Source organism: Lynx rufus, unplaced genomic scaffold (assembly GCF_022079265.1).
Source record: "Lynx rufus isolate CCGP_SWC_20201006 ecotype Redwood Valley unplaced genomic scaffold, mLynRuf1.p SCAF_16, whole genome shotgun sequence".
In the NCBI taxonomy this organism is placed as follows: Eukaryota; Metazoa; Chordata; class Mammalia; order Carnivora; family Felidae; genus Lynx; species Lynx rufus.
In genome coordinates, this window is record NW_025814830.1 from 2,925,485 (window position 1) to 2,947,506 (window position 22,022).

At 47.5% G+C, this 22,022-nt stretch overlaps 1 protein-coding gene and 1 non-coding gene across 3 annotated transcripts in view; both read right to left on the reverse strand.

Moving 5' to 3' along the window:
• Window positions 1–1,042: 1,042 nt before the first annotated feature.
• Window positions 1,043–22,022, reverse strand: part of ZNF175 (zinc finger protein 175) — a 35,348-nt gene continuing 14,368 nt past the window's right edge. Inside the window, exons 3-6 of one of the 2 annotated variants that reach the window (XM_047077467.1) lie at window positions 9,527–9,653; window positions 9,152–9,247; window positions 3,547–3,648; window positions 1,043–3,239 (exon numbers count right to left, since the gene is read on the reverse strand). In XM_047077467.1, coding sequence (XP_046933423.1) covers window positions 1,390–3,239; window positions 3,547–3,648; window positions 9,152–9,247; window positions 9,527–9,653 — 2,175 coding nt within the window. In that variant the 3' untranslated portion in view covers window positions 1,043–1,389. The remainder of the gene's footprint in view (window positions 3,240–3,546; window positions 3,649–9,151; window positions 9,248–9,526; window positions 9,654–22,022) is intronic. The other variant, XM_047077468.1, reaches the window with a different exon arrangement.
• On the reverse strand, window positions 20,863–20,988 carry LOC124511950 (small nucleolar RNA SNORA28). The gene has a single exon (XR_006961991.1). It is a non-coding gene; the product is annotated as a small nucleolar RNA SNORA28 (small nucleolar RNA).

Below are 22,022 nucleotides of genomic sequence, written 5' to 3' on the forward strand. Positions count from 1 at the left end.
CCGGGACCAGAGCTCCCACCTGGTTTCTTACTAAGGAGAGCTGATTTTACTCACTTCTCCCCACCGGCCTTAATCCCCCGCCTTTCACTTCCACGCATCTGTTGGTTCCAAGTGCTTAACACGGACCTGTTTACTTCTCACAAAGGGACGTTGGCATCGTCCTTCTGAAACCCAGGAATTAAACACTTGCCCAACTGACGTAGGATCAGATACAGGTGCCTGGCTCCTGGGCCTGTGTCCGACAACACTATGCTATTCTTTCTTGTAGCAAAAAAAAAGTGGGGAAGAGTAAAACCTGTGAGGCTGGTTGAATATGTTAGAGCGTGTTCACCCTACAGCATATGGTGCAGCCACCGAACGGACGTGTCGCAGCTCGAGAAGAACGAGGCACACACGCCTGTGACAGGATCTGATACGGACGGAACCAAGGACAGAGCTCCGACACAGGTGTAGGATTATGAGCATAGGGATGAGTGTGTGCGGACACCAGGTGCTGGCAATCTCCTGTAAGGGCCGGAGGGTAAATATTCTCGGCTTTGCGGGCCACGTGGGCTCCGCCACGGGTTACTCACGCCCGCCATACACAAACAGATGAACGTGGCTGTGTCTGGTAAAATTTTTATTTAAAAAACCCGGGTGGCCAACGGCCAGTTTGCTGACCCTGGGGAAGTGACCAGGAGGCTGTATAAAAATGGGAAAAAGTCCACACCGAAAGGTTGACGCTGGTTATTTACAGAGATGCTCGCCAGAAGTGGTGGGGGTGGAAAGAAGTGGGGAGGGGAGAGCTGGGCTAGTCGTGTAAGAGAAGAGGTGCCCCGTGAAGACCAGTATACATCACAAAATCACATTTATGCATTTATCAAAAAATCTGGCAAAATTTTATCTTGTACTACTTTTTTTTTTTTTTAACGTTTATTTATTTTTGAGACAGAGACAGAGCATGAACGGGGGAGGGGCAGAGAGAGAGGGAGACACAGATTCTGAAACAGGCTCCAGGCTCTGAGCTGTCAGCCCAGAGCCCGACGCGGGGCTCGAACTCACGGACCGCGAGATCGTGACCTGAGCCGAAGTCGGATGCTTGACCGACTGAGCCACCCAGGCGCCCCTCTTGTACTACTTTCTACAGAGACACTTTTCTCAAGGTTAGTCCGGGTTTCTTCCCAAGAGAGTTTTATAATCCTTGACGAGGTTAGTACGAATATGGACACTTCCCCTCATTCTTAAATGTTCTTAAGTGATTTCCTTCATATAAAACAAGGTGTACCTTGGCAACAATGCAGCGCATTCCGGGGGTCCTTCTGAATCGTGGATTCTGTAACATACAATTGAATCAGACTCTACGGAGATTTTTTTTTCCTTCGAGAAATTTAGACTTTGTTTCACTTTATGTTATTGCTGATGCATACTGGGAACGGATGTCTGGGTAATGCCTTTCATGCAGTAACTGCTCTCGTAAGGTCTGTCTCTGGTATGAGTTGTTTGGTGTTTATTAAAATTGGATCTGTTGTTGAAGGCCTTCCCACACTGAGGACACGCATAGGGCGTCTCTCCCGTGTGAATTCGCCGGTGCACTTGGAGCTGTGGTTTCTTACTGAAGGATTTCCCACAGTCCCCGCATTCGTGAGGCCTCTGTCCGACGTGAGTTCTCCGGTGTGCCATCAGCTCTGATTTCTGGCCAAAGGCGGTCCCGCATGTGTGGCAGGCAAAGGTCTTGCCTCTCGTGTGAGTCATCTGATGTTTGTGGAAATTGGACCTGCCGTTGAAAGCCTTCCCACACTCGGCACACACGTAGGGTTTCTCGCCCGTGTGGACCCGCTGGTGCTCTCTGAACTGTGACTTGGAGGTGAAGGCTCTGCCGCAGTCGCTGCACTTGTAGGGCTTCTCTCCGGTGTGGGTGCGCTGGTGCATGTTGAGGATGGACTTCTGGGTGAAGGCCTTGCCGCAGTCACGGCACACGTGCTGTCTCTCTCCCGTGTGGATCTTCCGGTGCATGTTGAGGTGTGACTTCTGCGTGAAGGCTTTTGCACAGTCACGGCACTCGTACGGCTTCTCCCCGGTGTGGATGCGGCGATGTATGTCAAGCTGCGACTTGCAAATGAAGGCTCTCCCGCAGTCGCTGCACTTGTAGGGCTTCTCTCCGGTGTGGCTTCTCTGATGCACGGTCAGGTGGGCCTTCTGCACGAAGGCCTGGCCGCACGCGAGGCACGCGTAGGCCTTCTCCCCCGAGTGGATCCTCCGGTGCAGGCTGAGCGCGGACTTCTGGGTGAAGGCCTTCCCACACTCGCCGCACGCATACTGCCGCTCGCCGGCGTGGATTTTCTGATGGATGGCGAGGGTGGACTTCTGGGAGAAGCCTTTCCCACACTCGCTGCACTCGTAGAGCTTCCCTCGAGTGTGGGTTCTCTGGTGTCTGAAGAGAGATAACGCCTGGAAAAAGGCTTTTCCACATTCCTGGCATTTGTGGGGCTTCTGTCTAGCGTGGCTTTTCTGGTGTGTCGTCAGTTCCGACCTCTGAGCGAAGACTTTCCCGCACTCTTTACATATGTACGGAACGTGTCCTGCGTGAGCGGGCAGATACGCGCCGAGGTCTGGCCGCGGGGCAAGGCTCGTCGTGCATTTCCCGCTCTCCTGGAGGTTTTCCACGTTGTGGAATCTCTGCTGCTCGAGGGGTGGCTTCTGGCCGAAGCCCCTGCCACATTCGGCACATTTATCGGGTTTCTCCCAGGTATGAACTCGATGTTGTGCGTGTGGCGGTTTACGGCTGCCGACTTTCGTATGTGGATTCCCTTCACACAGGTTCACTCCTGGACGAACGTTCTTGTAGCCAGGACCGGAAGGGCTATGGGGGAGTAGCCGGCCAGAGCTGACAGTCCCATCGAGGGGTTCTGTGCCGTCGCTTTGCTTTTGAGGACTTCCTTCTAGGTTGGGCTTCAAACTTTTCGCAAATGAGCCACGTTTAGGAGGCCTTTTTTGTGGAGAAACAAGATGGGGCCTCACAGGAGCAATTTTTCCCGGGTCTTTACACCTGCGGTCTCTCTCTATATCCGGTGTTTCCCTACTGAGGAGAGCCCCGTGCCGCGAAGGTTTCGCTTGCTTCTGTAGACCCCTCGTTGTGGGGTTCACATCTCCCAAGACGGAGCACCCTGACCCGCCTCCCGGGGCCGCAAGTTCCTTACCGTCGCGAAATGAAGCTTTTTCAAAAATTTTCTGTCGTGAGGTTTTGAGTCCAAACTCCCCTTCTAGAAGGAGAAAAAGATGAAGAGGTAGGCACAAGTTAACAGAGGAAGGAGGACACGTCAGAGGAGCGGATGGAGACCGAACACAGAAATTGCAAGTCGCAGGATAATGACGGGGGCGAGGCTGCTGATGACGAGGAAACAGCCACAGACTTTACTGCGTGTCAGCCTGTCTGCGGACGGCACAACCGCGTGCCAGACCGTGCGACATCGTGCCACAGAAACTCCTTCAACCCTCACACCCCTCCACGCGTAACGGTACTTACTACCCCTGTCTCACGGAGGAGGAGGTGCAGCATAAGGAACTGACCACAGTCACCTCGCTGAGCTCTGGCGGGAGTCAGATTCGAACAAGGGCAGCCTGGCTCCACTCCCGCAGGCAGACGGTCCAGAGACCCACAGATACGCACACCTATGGACGACTCCAGGAAACACAGACACGGGCAGCACGGGGCAACGGCCGGGGCGGGCCGGAGGGGCTCGGCGGCCAGCTCTTCGTTAGCTTTCGGATCTAAGTCGTGACTCATCCCCCGTCTCCCCCCGCTTGTCAGAAGCAAGGTGGATTTGGGGAGTCCACCCGCCCTGCGTGTCGTCTGGAAAACGGAGATGGCACCAGCCCTGACATGGCCAAGGAGCAAGAGGGTAGTGCTGCCCAAAGGCAACTCTCCAGGAAGCTGAAATCTGTTTGCTTGAACCTAGAAATGAACTTACAAGCCAGGAAAGGAACACTGGAAGAGTGGACAAGCAAGCTGTCCCCCAAAGTCTGTGTCACCGTCTTTCATAGAAGTTAACCGTGACCAGGTACATGCCTGCCAAGCTACGTAACAGTTCTCAACGTCCTTTGTGATGAGATGTGACCGGGAGACAGTTTTGGCTGATGGAATACGCATACGACATGATGCACCAATTCCGGCCCCGGGGGGAAAGACCACAGCTTCTCGATACCCCGCACCCCCCTTCTGCCTCACAGAACCTGCCTTGGGATGCAGTGCACATTCAGTCGCGCACATCGACAGAAAAACTGAGAGCTTTCCCCCGAGATCAGGGACGCGACAGGGATGTCCACTCTCACTGCTGCTGTTTAACATAGTGTTGGAAGTCCGAGCCTCAGCAATCAGACAACAAGACGAAATATTAGGCATCCAACTTGGCAAAGAAGTCAAACTTGCACTCTTCACGGATGACAGGACACTCTACGTGGAAAACCCAAAAGACTCCACCAGTCACGCACATGGACAGTGTCCTAAAGCACAGCGCAACAGCTAGGGAAAACCTTAGACACCCGGAGAATACAAGAAGCGAGGCTTCCTGCTCATCTGCCTTTTGAACTTTTCACAGGAGAGAAAAGTATTCTAGAAATTACTATACTGAACCTTGCTCTCTCTGTAGAACTTTCAGCCTTACGCTAACCTAATGTACTGTTTTTTATCCACCAAGAACAGGAGTCATCGTTCATCCAGTTGACTAGTATAGAACACAAGATGCAAGAGATGCTGAACAGAAAAGGAAGGAGCGCCTGGGTGGCTCAGTCACTTACGTGTCCAACTTCGGCTCAGGTCATGATCTCATGGTTTGTGAGTTCAAGCCCCGCGTCGGGCTCAGTGCTGACAGCTCAGAACCTGGAGCCTGCTTCGGATTCTGTGTCTCCCTCTCTCTCTGCCCCTTCCCTACTCATGCTCTCTCTCTCTCAAAAATAAACATCAAAAAATTAAAAAAAAAAAATATAAAAAGAGTGACGGCATTTTATTATTCCTTCATCTGCCCTGAGATTTAAATACTGACTGTGAAGAGAACATCGTATCTTATTTCTTCTGTCAGTCCCCTGGAGAAACTGTATCTCAGACCTTTGTCCTGTCCCCAAACCTCACTCATCATTCACTTTTTTAAAAAATGAGAATGCTTTTTGTCTTTAGCGTTAACTGTTAAAAAAACCTGTGGTTAAAAAAAATGCATAGTGTAAAATTTACCCCTTCAGCCTTTCTAAGTGCAACACTGTCAGACATGCTCACACTGTCGTGTAACCCATCTCTCCACAACTTTTATTTAAATGTTTTTTTTTTTTAATGTTTATTTATTTTTGAGAGAGAGACAGAGACAGAGCATGAGAGGTGGGGGGGCAGAGAGAGAAGGAGTCACAGAATCCAAAGCAGGCTCCAGGCTCTGAGCTGTCAGCACGGAGCACGATGCGGGGCTCCAACTATGAACTATGGACCGAGAGATCAAGACCTGAGCTGAAGTCGGATGCTTAACTGACTGAGACACCCAGGCGCCCCTCCACAACTTTTATTTTGCGACAGACGTGATGCCACTGAAGTGGCAGCTCCCCCTCCCCCCTCTGGAAATCACCATCCTGCCTTCTGTCTCTGTGAACAGGACTCTCTCTAGACACCTCCTAACCTCCTATTGTGACTGGAATCAGACAGTATTTGTCTGTTTGTCACTTATAATATCCTCAAGAATCATCCATATCATATTATGGGTCAGATTTACCTTTGTTTTTAAGGCTGAATCACATCGCATGGTGTGTACACACATTTTCTTAATCCGTTCACCCATCAATGGACAACTGGGTTGCACCCACTTCTCAGCTACTGTGAACACAGGTGTGCAAATCTCTCTTCAAGATCCTTTCAATTCTCCCAGATATATATACAGAAGTGGAATTAATTGCTGGCTGCATCATATGGTCATTCTATGCTTAATTTTTTAATGTGTATTTATTTTTGAGACAGAAGTAGGGGAGGGGCAAAGAGAGAAGGGGACACAGGATCTGAAGCAGGCTCCAGGCGCTGAGCTGTCAGCACAGAGCCTGACGTGGGGCTCGAACCCATGAACCATGAGATCATGACCTGAGCCGAAGTCGGACGCTTAACCCACTGAGCCACCCAGGCGCCCCCAGGCTTAGTTTTCTGAGGAATCACCGTACCGTCTTCCATAGTGGCTGCATCATTTTACATTCTCAACAACAGTGTGAGGGTCACATCCTTGCCAACACTTACTATTTTGATTTTTTAACAGTAGCCAGTCTAGCGGGTGAGTTGGTTACCGCTGTGGTTTTGCTTTGCCTCACCCTAATACTGAGCATCTTTTCATGTACTTGTTGGCCACTCATATGTCACCTCTGGAGAAACGTCTACTCGAGTCCCTGACTTTTTATATCAGGCTATTTGGTTTTTTCTTTCATTTTGTGCTCTTCTATAGCAATTTTACCTAAACACTGGCTTTCACGTTTTCTGAAGACATTCTACTTTGAGTTCCCAGACAGTGATTTGACCATTTTGAACGGTTCATTCAGATCATAAAACTCTTGGAGAACCCAATGAAATGTACATCACTACTGAAGATGCTCAATGTAAAATATCAGCACTATGCTGAAAAGCTTGTCCATAATTCTCCAAGACAGCTTAACGTTAATAATGCTGTTCCGGGGCGCCTGGGTGGCTCAGTCGGTTAAGCACCCAACTTCGGCTCAAGTGACAGAATCAGAGTTTGTGAGTTAGAGCTCTGCATCAGGCTCTCTGCACAGAGCCCACTTCGGGTCCTCTGTCCCCCCACTCTGCCCCTCTCCTGGTCACTCGCTCTCAAAAATAAATAAACATTTAAAAAACAAATAGGAACACTTGGGTGGCTCAGTCGGTTAAGCGTCTGACTTTGGCTCAAGTCATGATCTCATGATCTCATGGTTTGTGGGTTTGAGCCCCATGTTGGGCTCTGTGCTGTCAGCTCAGAACCTGAAGCCTGCTTCAGATCCTGTGTCTCCCTCTCTCTCTAACCCTCCACCAGTTGGATTCTCTTTCTCCCTCAAATATTAAAAAAAAAAAAACAAAAAACCCCCCACAAAGCTGTTTCCAAAAAAAGTCTAATTTATTCCCAAATCCAAGCATACTCTCACCTCTTCTACCCCAATTTAGCTTTAGAGCTCACAGCTGCCATGCAGAACAGTTACAAGTACCGTGTCCTTCACGTTACCCCCAATGCCACTCCTCTGGGCTGATGCCATCACCTTGGACCTTCACAAGCAGTCACTCCCTACACCCTTCATCCTGATATGTATTTTTTGAGTTGGCCTCCACTAAACAGACAACATTAATGCCAAAAGGCTGATGGTTTTAACATCTCATGTTGTTACCCACTCTAATGATGATCTCGGTGTCTTTGTTTTTGAGACATAGGAGAGAGAGAGAGAACAAACAGGGAAGGGGCAAAGGAGAGGGAGTCGAAGTCAGACGTTTCACCGACTGAGCCACACAGGTGCCCCAATCTTGGTGTCTTTGAATTTACCTCAGCAGGTATTTTGTTTCCTTCCAAAATAGAAAAAAGTATTATTTTTTGCCTATCTTCAGAAATTCAATAATTTTTATATCCTGAATGGTTTCCTCATGCTCGATACTGACATAACGAAGATTAAGTACGGAAAGTGGAGATCAATCAGACCACACAGACAGGATCATCCTACAGACAGTATATACTGTCTATACTGATGTATATCCATCTCTGTAGTAGAGAAGAAAATAGGAACACTAGGTACAGCACAAGCAATGAAACTCTCTAGATACATTTGAATGTAGAAATACGTGAAGCGCCTGGGTGGCTGGCTCAGTCAGTTGAGTGTCTGACTTTATTATTTTTTTTAATGCTTTTATTTATTTTTGAGAGAGAGAGACAGAGTGTGAGCAGGGGAGGAGCAGAGAGAGAGGGAGACACAGAATCTGAAGCAGGTTCCAGGCTCTGAGCTGACAGTGCGGAGCCTGCGTGGGATTCTTTCTCTGCTCTTCCCCACTCACTGGCTCTAATAAACTTTAATGTTTTTTATTTATTTTTGAGAGAGAGAAAGACAGAGCATGAGCAGGGGAAGGGCAGAGAGAGAGGAGACACAGAATCCGAAGCAGGCTCCAGTCTCTGAGCTGTCAGCACAGAGCCCGATGTGGGGCTCGAACTCATGAGCATGAGATCATGACCTGAGCCGAAGTCAGACGCTTAACTGACTGAGCCACCCACGTGCCCTGCTGTAATAAACTTAAAAGAAAAAAAAAAAAGAATCTGACAAAATGTAAAAGGCTGAGAAAAATGTTTGATTTGGTAAGGACTCCAATTTCTGATCTCCAGCAAATAAGAGAAGTGAGCCATCCCGCAGGAATTGTCCACCACACCTCTGAATAAGGTAAGAGAAGGGTTTAGGCACAGGAACTGGAGGGGTTGATCTAGAGATCACCAGAAAAAAAACCCTGAGGCTTGGTGTCGTGAAGAGAAGGGCCCTTCAAGGGAATTACCATATGAAGGGATGACCCGAGGGTAAGCCTGGGGCTCTGAGGGGGAGGAGCCACAACTAGGGGAAAAGAAGGAAGAATATCCACCATAGAAAAGACAAACCCAGTGAATTCAGGGGGCAAATAAAAAAGAAAAAGGGCCTTACAAAAACTCCATGGACACAAAAGGACCGAACAAGATGTAGAAGCAACGTACAGACGGAAAGCCCGATCACGATGGATATGAGGAGATACTCTAACTCGGTATTAGCTAAATGATGTTAAAACAAGAAACAGCCCAATGGCCTATCACATGGGCCAGGAGAAACCTGATCAAGGCCACGCTGGCAAGTGAGGCATACAAGGGTGGGTCCTTGAGCCTTCTGACGCCAGAGCACCGATTCTGTAGCCCATCAGAAGAGTCTATGGTTTACTTAGTCACACTAAGTATGCTTGTGTCCAGGCATCAGGGAAGCCCGCTCCTGTGTCGTCACCTCTGAGAAATTCTTACGCCTGCCCCCACGGCCATCACAGCGTTAGCTGTAGAAACCGGGAGAGCACGGGGCCTGCGGTCCACCCACCGGGGGATGGGTAGGGTGGCAGGTTGAATAATGCCCCCCCCCCCCCAGAGATGTCCACGCGTCTGCCAGGTAACAAACAGTCACTCACCTGGACGCCACTGATGTGGGAGCTGAGCCTCCCTTATCCATGGCTCCTGTTCCTTTTCCATCCTGAAAATCATCTCCGGCCTGGGAATGGGGTACCCTGTTCGTGAGAAAGAATATCGGATTTGGATGTGGTCTTGGGCTTTACAGGCCATTCAGTGAAGCTTTGCATCGGCTCCTCAGAAAAGTCAACATCTTTTACTTAGGAACTAAGTACTATTCGAAAGGTCCCTAAAGGAACGACAAGACGGGGACAAATCAAAGGCAAACAGATAACATACTTCATTTGCCCTGCTGTGTCCCACAACAAGGAGGGAAATCTCGACGAGGTCTGTCCGAGATTCCAGTGGGGGGGTGGGGGGTGGGCAGGGGTGCTCACCCAGGGAGAGGAGGTGGCTGCAGATCTCCAGCATCACATCCCAGTACAGGCACCTCTGGGCGGGGCCCAGCTGCTCCCACTCCTCCCTGCTGAAGTCCATGGTCACATCCTCAAATGACACTGATACCTGTAACATCAAACCCCAGGTCAATGCGAAATTACTCCTTATTGGAAAGAGGTCACCTGCAGACCTGTTCTTAATGATTTTTCCCCATGATGTACATGGCTCTCCACTAACCACCCACTTCATGTTGTATTTGGGGGGATTAAAACTTTTTAGAAATACCCTGCAATCTTACTACGTACTTGTGATATTGGGGTTAGTTCCAGCTGTCTGGCACAGAGCTCTTAAAACACTTGAAAAAATTTTTGGCACAAAAACAGACACTCAGATCAATGCAACAGAATAGAGAACCCAGAAATGGACCCACAAACATATGGCCAACTCATCTTTGACAAAGCCGGAAAGAATATCCAATGGAATACAGTCTCCTCAGCAAGTGGTGCTGGGAAAACTGGACAGTGACATGCAGAAGAACGAACCTGGACCACTTTCTTACACCATACACAAAAACAAACTCAAAATGGAGGAAAGACTTAAATGTAAGACAGGAAGCCGTCAAAATCCTTGAGGAGAAAGCAGGCAAAAACCTCTTTGATCTTGGCCACAGCAACCTCTTACTCAACACGTCTCCGGAGGCAAGGGAAAGGAAAGCAAAAATGAACTACTGGGACCTCGTCAAAACAAAAAGCTTCTGCACAGCAAAGGAAACAATCAACAAAACTAAAAGGCAACCGACAGAATGGGAGAAGAGATTTGCAAACAACATATCAGATAAAGGGTTAGTATCCGAAATCTATAAAGAACTTATCAAACTCAACACCCAAAACATAATCCAGTGAAGAAATGGACAAAAGACATGAATAGACACTTCTCCAAAGACGACATCCAGATGGCCAACCAACACATGAAAAAATGCTCACATCATTCATCATCAGGGAAATACAGATCAAAACCACAATGAGATACCACCTCACGATAAAGGCTTGAGGAAGAAGATGGTGGTGTAGGAGGACGCTGGGCTCACCGCATCCTGCTGAACACTTAGATTCCACCTACACCTGCCTAAATAACCCAGAAAACCACCAGAAGACTAGCAGAATGGATTCTCCGGAGCCAAGTGTAGACACGAGGCCCACGGAAGAGGGTAGGAAGGGCGAAGAGGCAGTGTGCACTACACGGACTGGGGGGAGGGAGCCGGGGCAGAGGGGCAGCCCGCCGGCCAAGCAGAGACCCTGAGTCTGGCTTGCAAAAACGGAGGGGCTGGATGGAGTGTGTTCGGACAGCAAGCGGGACTTAACATCTGGAAGGTTATAAGCTAACAGCTCTGCTTGGAGAAGGACAACGGGAGGGAGAGTTGTTGAGCCCCGGACGACAGAGCTCAGTTTGGCGGGGAACAAAGGAGCTCGCCAGCGCCATCTCCCTCACCCATCCCCAGCCAAAATCCCAAAGGGAACCAGTTCCTGCCAGGGAACTTGCTTGCACTGCGCAAACATCCAACGCTGTGCTTCCGCAGATCCATCCCTCCGGTGGCGGGTCTGATTCCCTCCCGGTGCTGCAGGGCCCCTCCTGAAGCGGATCACCAAAGGAAAAGCGAGCTGAGCCTGCCCCTCCCACCCCCGTGCACCTTGCCGATCCACCCCAGCTAATACTCCACATCCCCAGCACCACAAGCCTGGCAGTGTGCAAGTAGCCCAGACGGGCCACGCCACCCCACAGTGAATCCCGCCCCTAGGAGAGGGGAAGATAAGGCACACACCAGTCTGACTGTGGCCCCAGCGGTGGGCTGGGGGCAGACATCAGGTCAGACTGCGGCCCCGCCCACCAACGCAAGTTACTCAAGACAGCACAGGGGAAGTGCCCCACAGTCCTGCACCACTCCAGGGACCATCCAAAATGATGAAACAGATGAATTCCCAGCAAAAGAATCTCCAGGAAATAACGACAGCTAACGAACTGATCAAAAAGGATTTAAACAATATAACAGAAAGTGAATTTAGAATAACAGTCATAAAATTAATCGCTGGGCTTGAAAACAGTATAGAGGACAGCAGAGAATCTATTGCTACAGAGATCAAGGGAATAAGGAACAGCCAGGAGGAGCTTTTAAAAATGCTATAAATAGCTTCAAAATAAAATGGAGACAACCACAGCTCGGATTGAAGAGGCAGAGGAGAGAATAGGTGAACTAGAAGATAAAATTATGAAAAAAGAGGAAGCTGAGAAAAAGAGAGATAAAAAAATCCAGGAGTATGAGTGGAAAATTAGAGAACTAAGTGATGCACTAAAGAGAAATAATCTATGCAGAATTGGTATTCCAGAGGAGGAAGAGAGAGGGAAAGGTGCTGAAGGTGTACTTGAAGAAATAATAGCTGAGAACTTCCCTGAACTGGGGAAGGAAAAAGGCATTGAAATCCAAGAGGCACAGAGAATTCCCTTCAGACGTAACTTGAATTGATCTTCTGCATGACATATCATAGTGAAATTGGCAAAATACAAGGATAAAGAGAAAATTCTGAAAGCAGCGAGGGATAAACGTGCCCTAACATATAAAGGGAGACCTATAAGACTCGTGACAGATCTCTCTACTGAAACTTGGCAGGCCAGAAAGAAATGGCAGGAAATCTTCAATGTGATGAACAGAAAAAATATGCAGCCGAGAATCCTTTATCCAGCAAGTCTGTCAGTTAGAAGGAGAGATAAAGGTCTTCCCAAACAAACAAAAACTGAAGGAATTCGTCATCACTAAACCAGCCTTACAAGGGGGATCCTGTGAGACAAAGTACCAGAGACACCGCTACAAGCATGAAACCTACAGACATCACAATGACTCTAAACCCCTGTCTTTCAATAATAACACTGAATTGTAAATGGACTAAATGCTCCAACCAAAAGACACAGGGTATCAGAATGCATAAAAAAACAAGACCCATCTATTTGCTGTCTACAAGAGACTCAGTTTAGACCCGAGGACACCTTCAGATTGAAAGTGAGGGGATGGAGAACTATCTATCATGCAACTGGAAGTCAAAAGAAAGTTGGAGTAGCTATACTGATATCAGACAAACTAGACTTTAAATTAAAGGCTGTAACAAGAGATGAAGAAGGGCATTATATAATAATTACAGGGTCTATCCATCAGGAAGAGCTAACAATTATAAATGTCTATGCACCGAATACGGGAGCCCCCAAATATGTAACAATTACTCACAAACATAAGCAACCTTATTGATAAGAATGTGGTAATTGCAGGGGACTTTAACACCCGACTTACAACAATGGATAGATCATCTAGACACAGGATCAATAAAGAAACAAGGGCCCTGAACATTACATTGGACCAGATGGACTTGACAGATACATTTAGAACTCTGTATCCCAAAGCAACAGAATATACTTTCTTCTCAAGTGCACATGGGACATTCTCCAAGATAGATCACATACTGGGTCACAAAACAGCCCTTCATAAGTATACAAGAATTGAGATCGTACCATGCATGCTTTCAGACCACAATGCTATGAAGCTTGAAATCAACCACAGGAAAAAGTCTAGAAAACCTCCAAAAATATGGAGGTTAAAGAACACCCTACTAAAGAATGAATGGGTCAACCAGGCAATTAGAGAAGAAATTAAAAAATATATGGAAACAAACGAAAATGAAAATACAACAATCCAAACGCTTTGGGATGCAGCGAAGGCAGTCCTGAGAGGAAAATACATTGCAATCCAGGCCTATCTCAAGCAACAAGAAAAATCCCAAATACAAAATCTAACAGAATACCTAAAAGAAATAGAAGCAGAACAGCAAAGACACCGTAAACCCAGCAGAAGAAGAGAAATAATAAAGATCTGGGCAGAAATAAACAATAAAGAATCTAAAAAAAACTGTAGAGCAGATCAATGAAACCAAGAGTTGGTTTTTTGAAAAAATAAACAAAATTGATAAACCTCTAGCCAGGCTTCTCAAAAAGAAAAGGGAGATGGCCCAAATAGATAAAATCATGAATGAAAATGGACTTATTATAACCAATCCCTCAGAGATACAAGCAATTATCAGGGAATACTATGAAAAACTATATGCCAACAAACTGGACAACCTGGAAGAAATGGACAAATTCCTAAGCATCCTAAGCATTCCTGTGTGGGTGGAATAGAAATCAGGAGGAAATAGAAAGCTTGAACAGACCCATAACCAGCGAAGAAATTGAATCAGTTATCAAAAATCTCCCAACAAATAAGAGTCCAGGACCAGATGGCTTCCCAGGGGAGTTCTACCAGACGTTTAAAGCAGAGATAATACCTATCCTTCTCAAGCTATTCCAAAAAATAGAAAGGGAAGGAAAACTTCCAGACTCATTCTATGAAGCCAGTATTTCTTTGATTCCTAAACCAGACAGACCCAGTAAAAAAAGAGAACTACAGGCCAACATCCCTGATGAATGTGGATGCAAAAATTCTCAATACCATACTAGCAAATCGAATTCAACAGCATATAAAAAGAATTATTCACCATGGTCAAGCGGAATTCATTCCTGGGCTGCAGGGCTGGTTCAACATTCACAAATCAATCAACATGATACATCACATTTATAAAAAAAAAAGAACCATATGATCCTGTCAATCGATGCAGAAAAAGCATTTGACAAAATGCAGCATCCTTTCTTAATAAAAACCCTCGAGAAAGTCGGGATAGAAGGAACATACTTAAACATCATAAAAGCCATTTATGAAAAGCCCACAGCTAACATCATCCTCAATGGGGAAAAACTGAGAGCTTTTTCCCTGAGATCAGGAACACGACAGGGATGTCCACTCTCACCACTGTTGTTTAACATAGTGTTGGAAGTTCTAGCATCAGCAATCAGACAACAAAAGGAAATCAAAGGCATCAAAATTGGTAAAGATGAAGTTAAGCTTTCACTTTTTGCAGATGACATGATAGTATACATGGAAAATCCAACAGACTCCACCATAAGTCTGCTAAAACTGATACATGAATTCAGCAAAGTTGCAGGATACAAAATCAATGTACAGAAATCAGCTGCATTCTTATACACTAGCAATGAAGCAACAGAAAGACAAATAAAGAAACTGATCCCATTCACAATTGTACCACGAAGCATAAAATACCTAGGAATAAATCTAACCAAAGGTGTACAAGATCTGTATGCTGAAAACTATAGAAAGCTTATGAAGGAAACTGAAGAAGATTTAAAGAAATGGAAAAACATTCCGTGCTCATGGGTTGGAAGAATAAATATTGTCAAAATGTCAGTACTACCCAAAGCTATCTACACATTCAATGCAATCCCAATCAAAATTGCACCAGCATTCTTCTCAAAGCTAGAACAATCCTAAAATTCATATGGAACCACAAAAGGCCCCAAATAGCCAAAGTAATTTTGAAGAAGAAGACCAAAGCGGGAGGCATCACAATCCCAGACTTCAGCCTCTACTACAAAGCTGTAATCATCAAGACAGCATGGTATTGGCACAAAAACAGACACATAGACCAATGGAATAGAATAGAAACCCCAGAACTAGACCCACAAACGTATGCCCAACTAATCTTTGACAAAGCAGCAAAGAATATCCAATGGAAAAAAGTCTCTTTAACAAATGGTGCTGGGAGAACTGGACAGCAACGTGCAGAAGGTTGAAACTAGACCACTTTCTCACACCATTCACAAAAATAAACTCAAAATGGATAAAGGACCTGAATGTGAGACAGGAAACCATCAAAACCCTAGAGGAGAAAACAGGAAGAGACCTCTCTGACCTCACCTGTAGCAATTTCTTACTTGACACGTCCCGAAAGGCCAGGGAATTAAAAGCAAAAATGAACTACTAGGACCTCATGAAGATAAGAAGCTTCTGTACAGCAAAGGAAACAATTAACAAAACTAAAAGGCAACCAACGGAATGGGAAAAGATATTTGCAAATCACGTATCAGACAAAGGGCTCGTATCCAAAATCTATAAAGAGCTCACCAAACTCACCAAGCTCACCAAGCAAATAATCCAGTGAAGAAATGGGCAGAAAACATGAATAGACACTTCTCTAAAGAAGACATCCAGATGGCCAACAGGCACATGAAAAGATGCTCAACGTCGCTTCTCATCAGGGAAATACAAATCAAAACCACACTCGGATATCACCTCACGCCAGTCAGAGTGGCCAAAATGAACAAATCAGGAGACTATAGATGCTGGAGAGGATGTGGAGAAACGGGAACCCTCTTGCACTGTTGGTGGGAATGCAAACTGGTGCAGCCGCTCTGGAAAACAGTGTGGAGGTTCCTCAAAAACTTAGAAATAGACCTACGCTATGGCCCAGCTGTAGCACTGCTAGGAATTTACCCAAGGGATACAGGAGTGCTGATGCATAGGGGCACTTGTACCCCAATGTTTATAGCAGCACTCTCAACAATAGCCAAATTATGGAAAGAGCCTAAATGTCCATCAACTGATGAATGGATAAAGAAATTGTGGTTTATATACACAATGGAGTACTACGTGGCAATGAGAAAGAATGAAATACGGCCCTTTGTAGCAACGTGGATGGAACTGGAGAGTGTGATGCTAAGTGAAATAAGCCATACAGAGAAAGACAGATACCATATGGTTTCACTCTTATGTGGATCCTGAGAAACTTAACAGGAACCCATGGGGGAGGGGGAGGAAAAAAAAAAAAAAGAGGTTAGAGTGGGAGAGAGCCAAAGCATAAGAGACTCTTAAAAAATGAGGACAAACTAAGGGCTGATGGGGGTGGGAGGGAGGGGAGGGTGGGTGATGGGTATTGAGGAGGGCACCTTTTGGGATGAGCACTGGGTGTTGTATGGAAACCAATTTGACAATAAATTTCATATATTTAAAAAAATTTGTAAAAAAAAAAAAAAGATACCACCTCACACCTGTCAGAATGGCTAACATTAACAACTCAGGCATCAACAGATGTTGGCAAGGACGGGGAGAAAGAGGACCTCTTTTGCACTGCTGATGAGAATGCAAACTAGTGCAGCCACTCAGGAAAACAGTATGGAGGTTCCTCAAAAAATTAAAAATAGAACTACCCTACGACCCAGCAACTGCACTACTAGGCATTTATCCACGGGATACAGGTGTGCTGTTTCGAAGGGACACATGCACCCCATGTTTATAGCAGCACTATCAACAACAGCCAAAGTATGGAAAGAGCCCTAATGTCCATCGATGGACGAATGGATAAAGAAGATGTGGTATATATATACAATGGAGTATTACTCGGCAATCAAAAAGAATGAAATCTTGCCATTTGCAACTACATGGATGGAACTGGAGGGTATTATGCTAAGCGAAATTAGAGAAAGACAAATGTGACTTCACTCATATGGGGAATTTAAGACAGAACAGATGAAGGGAAGGGAAGCAAAAATATAAAAACAGGGAGGGGGACAAAACAGAAGAGACTCATAAATATGGAGAACAAACAGGGTTACTGGAGGTGTTGTGGGAGGCTAAATGGGTAAGGGGCAGTAAGGAATCTACTCCTGAAATCATCGTTGCACTATATGCTAACTAATTTGGATGTAAATTAAAAAAAACAAACAAAAGAACCTTGAAAACTTTTTAACTTTTTTTAATGTTGATTTTATTTTTGATAGAAAGAGAGAGTGCAAGCAGGGGTGGGGCAAGGAGACAGACACAGAATCCAAATGAGGCTCCAGGGTCTGAGCTGTCAGCACAAAGCCCGATGTGGGGCTCAAACCCATGAGCTGTGAGATCATGACCTGAGCAAAAATTTGATACTCAAGTGACTGAGCCACCCATGTGCCCCAAACCCTTGAAATTTCTTAAGTGAGGAAGAGTGATAAAGGTGTCTCTTACTATGTTGATGAGGTGAGTTTTAGGAATGGGGGGCTGGTTGCCAGGGGAACCAGAGCAGTGACTGGAGGGTTAGAACTGACCCCCAACCTCCAGGGAGGGGAGAGGGGCTGGAGGTGGAAAATGGCCAATCACCGATGATTTCGTGCACCCTGCCTGTGTCATGAAGCCTCCATAAACACCCACAAGGGCGGGGTCTGGACAGCTTCCCGACTGTGGAACCAGATCCAGTCCCCAGGGCACCCTTCGGGGCCGCTGACTGGGGACAGAAGCTCCTTTGGAATCTCACCTGATGGATCTCTTCATCTGGCTGTTGATTCTTATTAGTTAATATCCTTTGCAGCAAACGGGTATCGTAGTAATGGTTTCCTGAATTCTGAGGGCTACTCCTGAAAATTAACTAAACCCAAGGCGGGGATCCTAGGAACCTCCGAAGGCCACTGGAGTTTTGGTTGGCATCTGAAGTTGGGGGAGAGGGGCTGCCTTGTAGGGTGAGCCCTTACCCTGTGGGATCTGACCCTATCTATGGTTAGACAGTGCCAGAATGGAGTTCAATTTGATAACAAAAGGGGCACCTGGGTGGCTCAGTTGATTAAGCGTCTGACTCTTGATTTCTACTCAGGTCATGATCTCACAATTCATGAGTTTGAGCCCCACGCCAGGCTCTGTGCTCACAGCACAGAGCCTGCTTAGGATTCTCTCTCTGCCTCTCTCTCTCCGCCCCCCCTCTTACTCATGCTTGCTCTCTCTCTCAAAATAAATACACTTAAAGAAAAAAAGAAATTTTTTTAACGTTTATTCATTTTTGAGAGACAGAGACAGAGCATGAGTGGGGAAGGGGCAGAGAGAGAGGGAGACACAGAATCTGAAGCAAGCTCCAGGCTCTGAGCTGTCAGTACGGAGCCCAACCTGGGGCTTGAACTCATGAACTGCGAGATCATGACCTGAGCCGAAGTCAGACACTCAACCGACTGAGCCACCCAGGCGCCCCAAGAAAAAAAAATTTTTTTAACGTTGAGAACAAAAGACCCCAATAATCAGACAGCAACAGCTAACGGACAAGATGGGTTCCCTCATGGCAAGGGAGAGAAAACAGAAATTTTCACCAGGCCAGATGACCCTGAAGAATAAAAGTCAGCACAGCCTGTGGCGATGGGCCCGCACAAAATTCAGCAAAACTCACGGGAAGACACATGGTATTGTGCTCCTCCTCAGCCGCCACACCCTGGAGCCACTGCCGGAAACGGAGGGCTGGGTCCTGCTTGTCGTCTGCTCCTGAGGTTGAAGTCTGGGGTCTGACCACCCTCGACAAGGGGACAAACTTGCAGGTTTTGCCTATTTAAGCCTAAACCTTCCCCTCTGGAGTGGGCTTTCCGTTCACAGCCGAAAGCTGTGGTCTCCCCAGTCTGCAAATCGTGGCAGCAAAGCTTCCCCTTGCCTGTGACCAAATCGTGGCATCCCAGGAGTTTCTGCTGACAAACTGCAGGACACCCAGCTGGTGTCACAGGGAAATGAGTGGCTGTGGGGAAAAATCTCCACGCATTTGGTGACCAGGAGAGTCAGAGGCGCCGTGTTCTGTGTGGGTAAAGGAGCCACACAGGAGAAGCGATTTCCCTTTACAACGGGGACTGTGAGGGCCCCTGGGTGGCTCAGTCAGTTGAGCGTCACAGTTCATGAGTTCGAGCCCCGCGTCAGGCTCCGAGCTGCCAGTGCAGAGCCTGCCTGGGAGTCTCTCTCAAAAATAAACAAACTTTCAAACAAAACAAAACAGGGAATACTACTCTGAGCAGAAGCTGACCTCTAGGAAGAGTAGGCATGAAGGCATGCACATGAGTGCTGCGGGTGGAAGAACACAAAAGATGCCAGGCGCCTGGGTGGCTCAGGCAGTTAAGCCTCTGACTTCAGCTCAGGTCATGATCTCAGGTTCATGGGCTCGAGCCCCACATTGGGCTCTGTGCTGATGGCACCCAGCCTGGAGCCTAGGGCCTGCTTTGGATAGTGTGTGTGTGTGTGTGTGTGTGTGTGTGTGTGTGTGTGCGCGCGCGTGCCCCACCCCCACTCACTCTCTCTCAAAAATAAACATTAAACTTTTTTTTTTTTAATTAAAAAAATAAAGATGCTCAATGGCAACCCGAGCAGACTCTGAGGTAGTGCTTTTTTTTTTCTGGACCAAGTTCCACCGTATGGGTGGAGGAAGGGGGATCCCCTCACACCACCAGGCGGGATCCCTACAGTGGGGTGGCCTACAGCTCAACTTAATTCTGACGCCATCTACCTGGAGGTGGTGTCAGATCCCACAGGTGAGGGCACTCTCCTGGAAGCCCCGGCTATCACCCGTGCTTCTGATCAGCAAGGGGGGCTGGAATTAGACGTTCCCATGACCCCCTTCCTGGGCTCAATTAACATGCTAGAGAAGGGGCGCCTGGGTGGCTCAGTGGGTTAAGCGTCTGACTTTGGCTCAGGTCATGAGCTCATGGTTTGTGAGTTCGAGCCCCACGTCGGGCTCTGTGCTGACAGCTTGGAGCCTGGAGCCTGGAAGCTGCTTCGGATTCTGTGTTTCCCTCTCTCTACCCCTCCCCTGTTCATGCTGTTTCTCTCTCTCTCAAAAATAAACAAACATTAAAAAAAAGCAAAACAAAAAACCATGCTAGAGCAGCTCCAAGAATTAAGGAAACCCATTTACTCCATTGGATCCCTCACTATAAAGATAGTAAAAGATATGAATTAACAGCCAGGTGAAGACATGCCCTGGACAGGGGGTGTGGGGGAAGGAGGCTAGGGCTCCCATGCTCCCCTCCAGTGAGCCACTCTCGGGGCACCTCCACCCCACCTGGCAGCTCCCAAACCCCACACTCTTGGGTGTTTCTGGAAGCTTTATTACATAGCTGTGATTGACTTGGAGTATATCACTGGCCTTGGGTCACTGAGTCCACCTGCAGCCCCTCCCCCATCTCTGGAGGTGAAGAGGTGGGGCTGGAAGCCCCGACCCTCCAATCACAGGGCTGGTTCCCTTGGCAACCACCATCCTTAGGGGATTTCCAAAATTCCCCTTACTTGTATAAACCCAATAGTGGTGGACAGGGGCTGACACACACCAGGGTCATGGCTCTAAAAGGTTTGGTTTTTTGGCCAGGAACTGAAGACAAGACCAAATATTATGACAGAAGATGCCCCTGCTGCTTAGGGCTCAGGAAAATTCCAAGGATCTGGGGGGCTGTGAGCCAGGAACCATGGATGAAGACCAAATATCCTCGTTTCTCCTAAATCTCAGTATCACACAGCTTTGTAAGAGTGTCATTAAAAGATCAGGAAATAAATACCCAAATATTTAGTTAATAGGGTAAAAGTTCATTGCCTCTAAGGAGAAGAGACAATGCTGACAGCTGTTTGTTTGCTTTTTTAAGCTGGAACACTGTGTAAGTCTATGTAACAGCTGGTCTTTGGGAGGAGAGGTAAGGGGAACAGGACAGACCTTCCAGCGAGAGGAAGCCTAGACTGTGTCACACAATTTCCATCATCTGCCACACAGCGGTGCTTGCAAAGACAGCTGTTATTATTTACAAGCCTAGCAAAACAGTCTTTTCTATGTACAAATAAAACCAAAACCACCTGCAAAGGAAAAAGTGCCAAATGTCTCAGAAATGTACGTATATGGGTGATGAGTATTAGAAAATATATTTGAAAACCAGAGGCTAAGACAAACAAAAATATACAATATAAACATAAATTATAAATCAAAGGGCAAGAAAAAAGTTAATTCACACCCAAAAAATATGCCTGACACCTGTCAGGATGGCTAGTATCAAGAAGACAGTAACAGGAAGATGGCAGCTAGGAGGACGCTGGGCTCACCTGGTCCTGCCGATCGCGTAGATTCCACCCACATCTGCTTAAATAACCCACAAAACCGCCAGAAGACGAGCAGAACGGAGACTCTGGAGCCAAGCGTAGAGGAGAGGCCCACGGAAGAGGGTAGGAAGGGCGGAGAGTCGGTGCGCTACCCGGACTGGCGGGAGGGAGCCGGGCGGTGGAGGGGCAGCCCGCCTGGCAAGGCAGAGCCCCTGAGTCTGGCTTGCAAAAGTGGAGGGGCCGCACCGAGTGTGTTCTGACAGCCAGCGGGACTTAACATCTGGAATGTTAAAAGTCAACAGCTCTGCTCTCGGAGAGCGGGGAGAGCGGGGAGAACAGGGAGGGCAGGGAGGGCAGGGAGGGCAAGAGGACACCGGGAGGGAGAGTTGTTGAGCCCCGGAGGACAGAGCCCAGCATGGCGGGGAACAAAGGCGCTGGCAAGCGCCATCTCCCTCTCCCATCCCCCGGCCGAAATCCCAAAGGGAACCAGTTCCCCTCACCGAACTTGCCTGCACCACGCAAACACCCAACGCTGTGCTTCTGGGGATCCATCCCTCCGACAGGTCTGCCTCCCTCCCGAAGCGGACCACCGAAGGCAAAGCGAGCTGAGCCTGCCTCTCCCACCCCCGTGCACCTTGCAGATCCACCCCGGCTAATACGCCAGATCCCATCGAAGCAGCACCACGAGCCTGGCAGTGTGCAAGTAGCCCGGACAGGGGCCA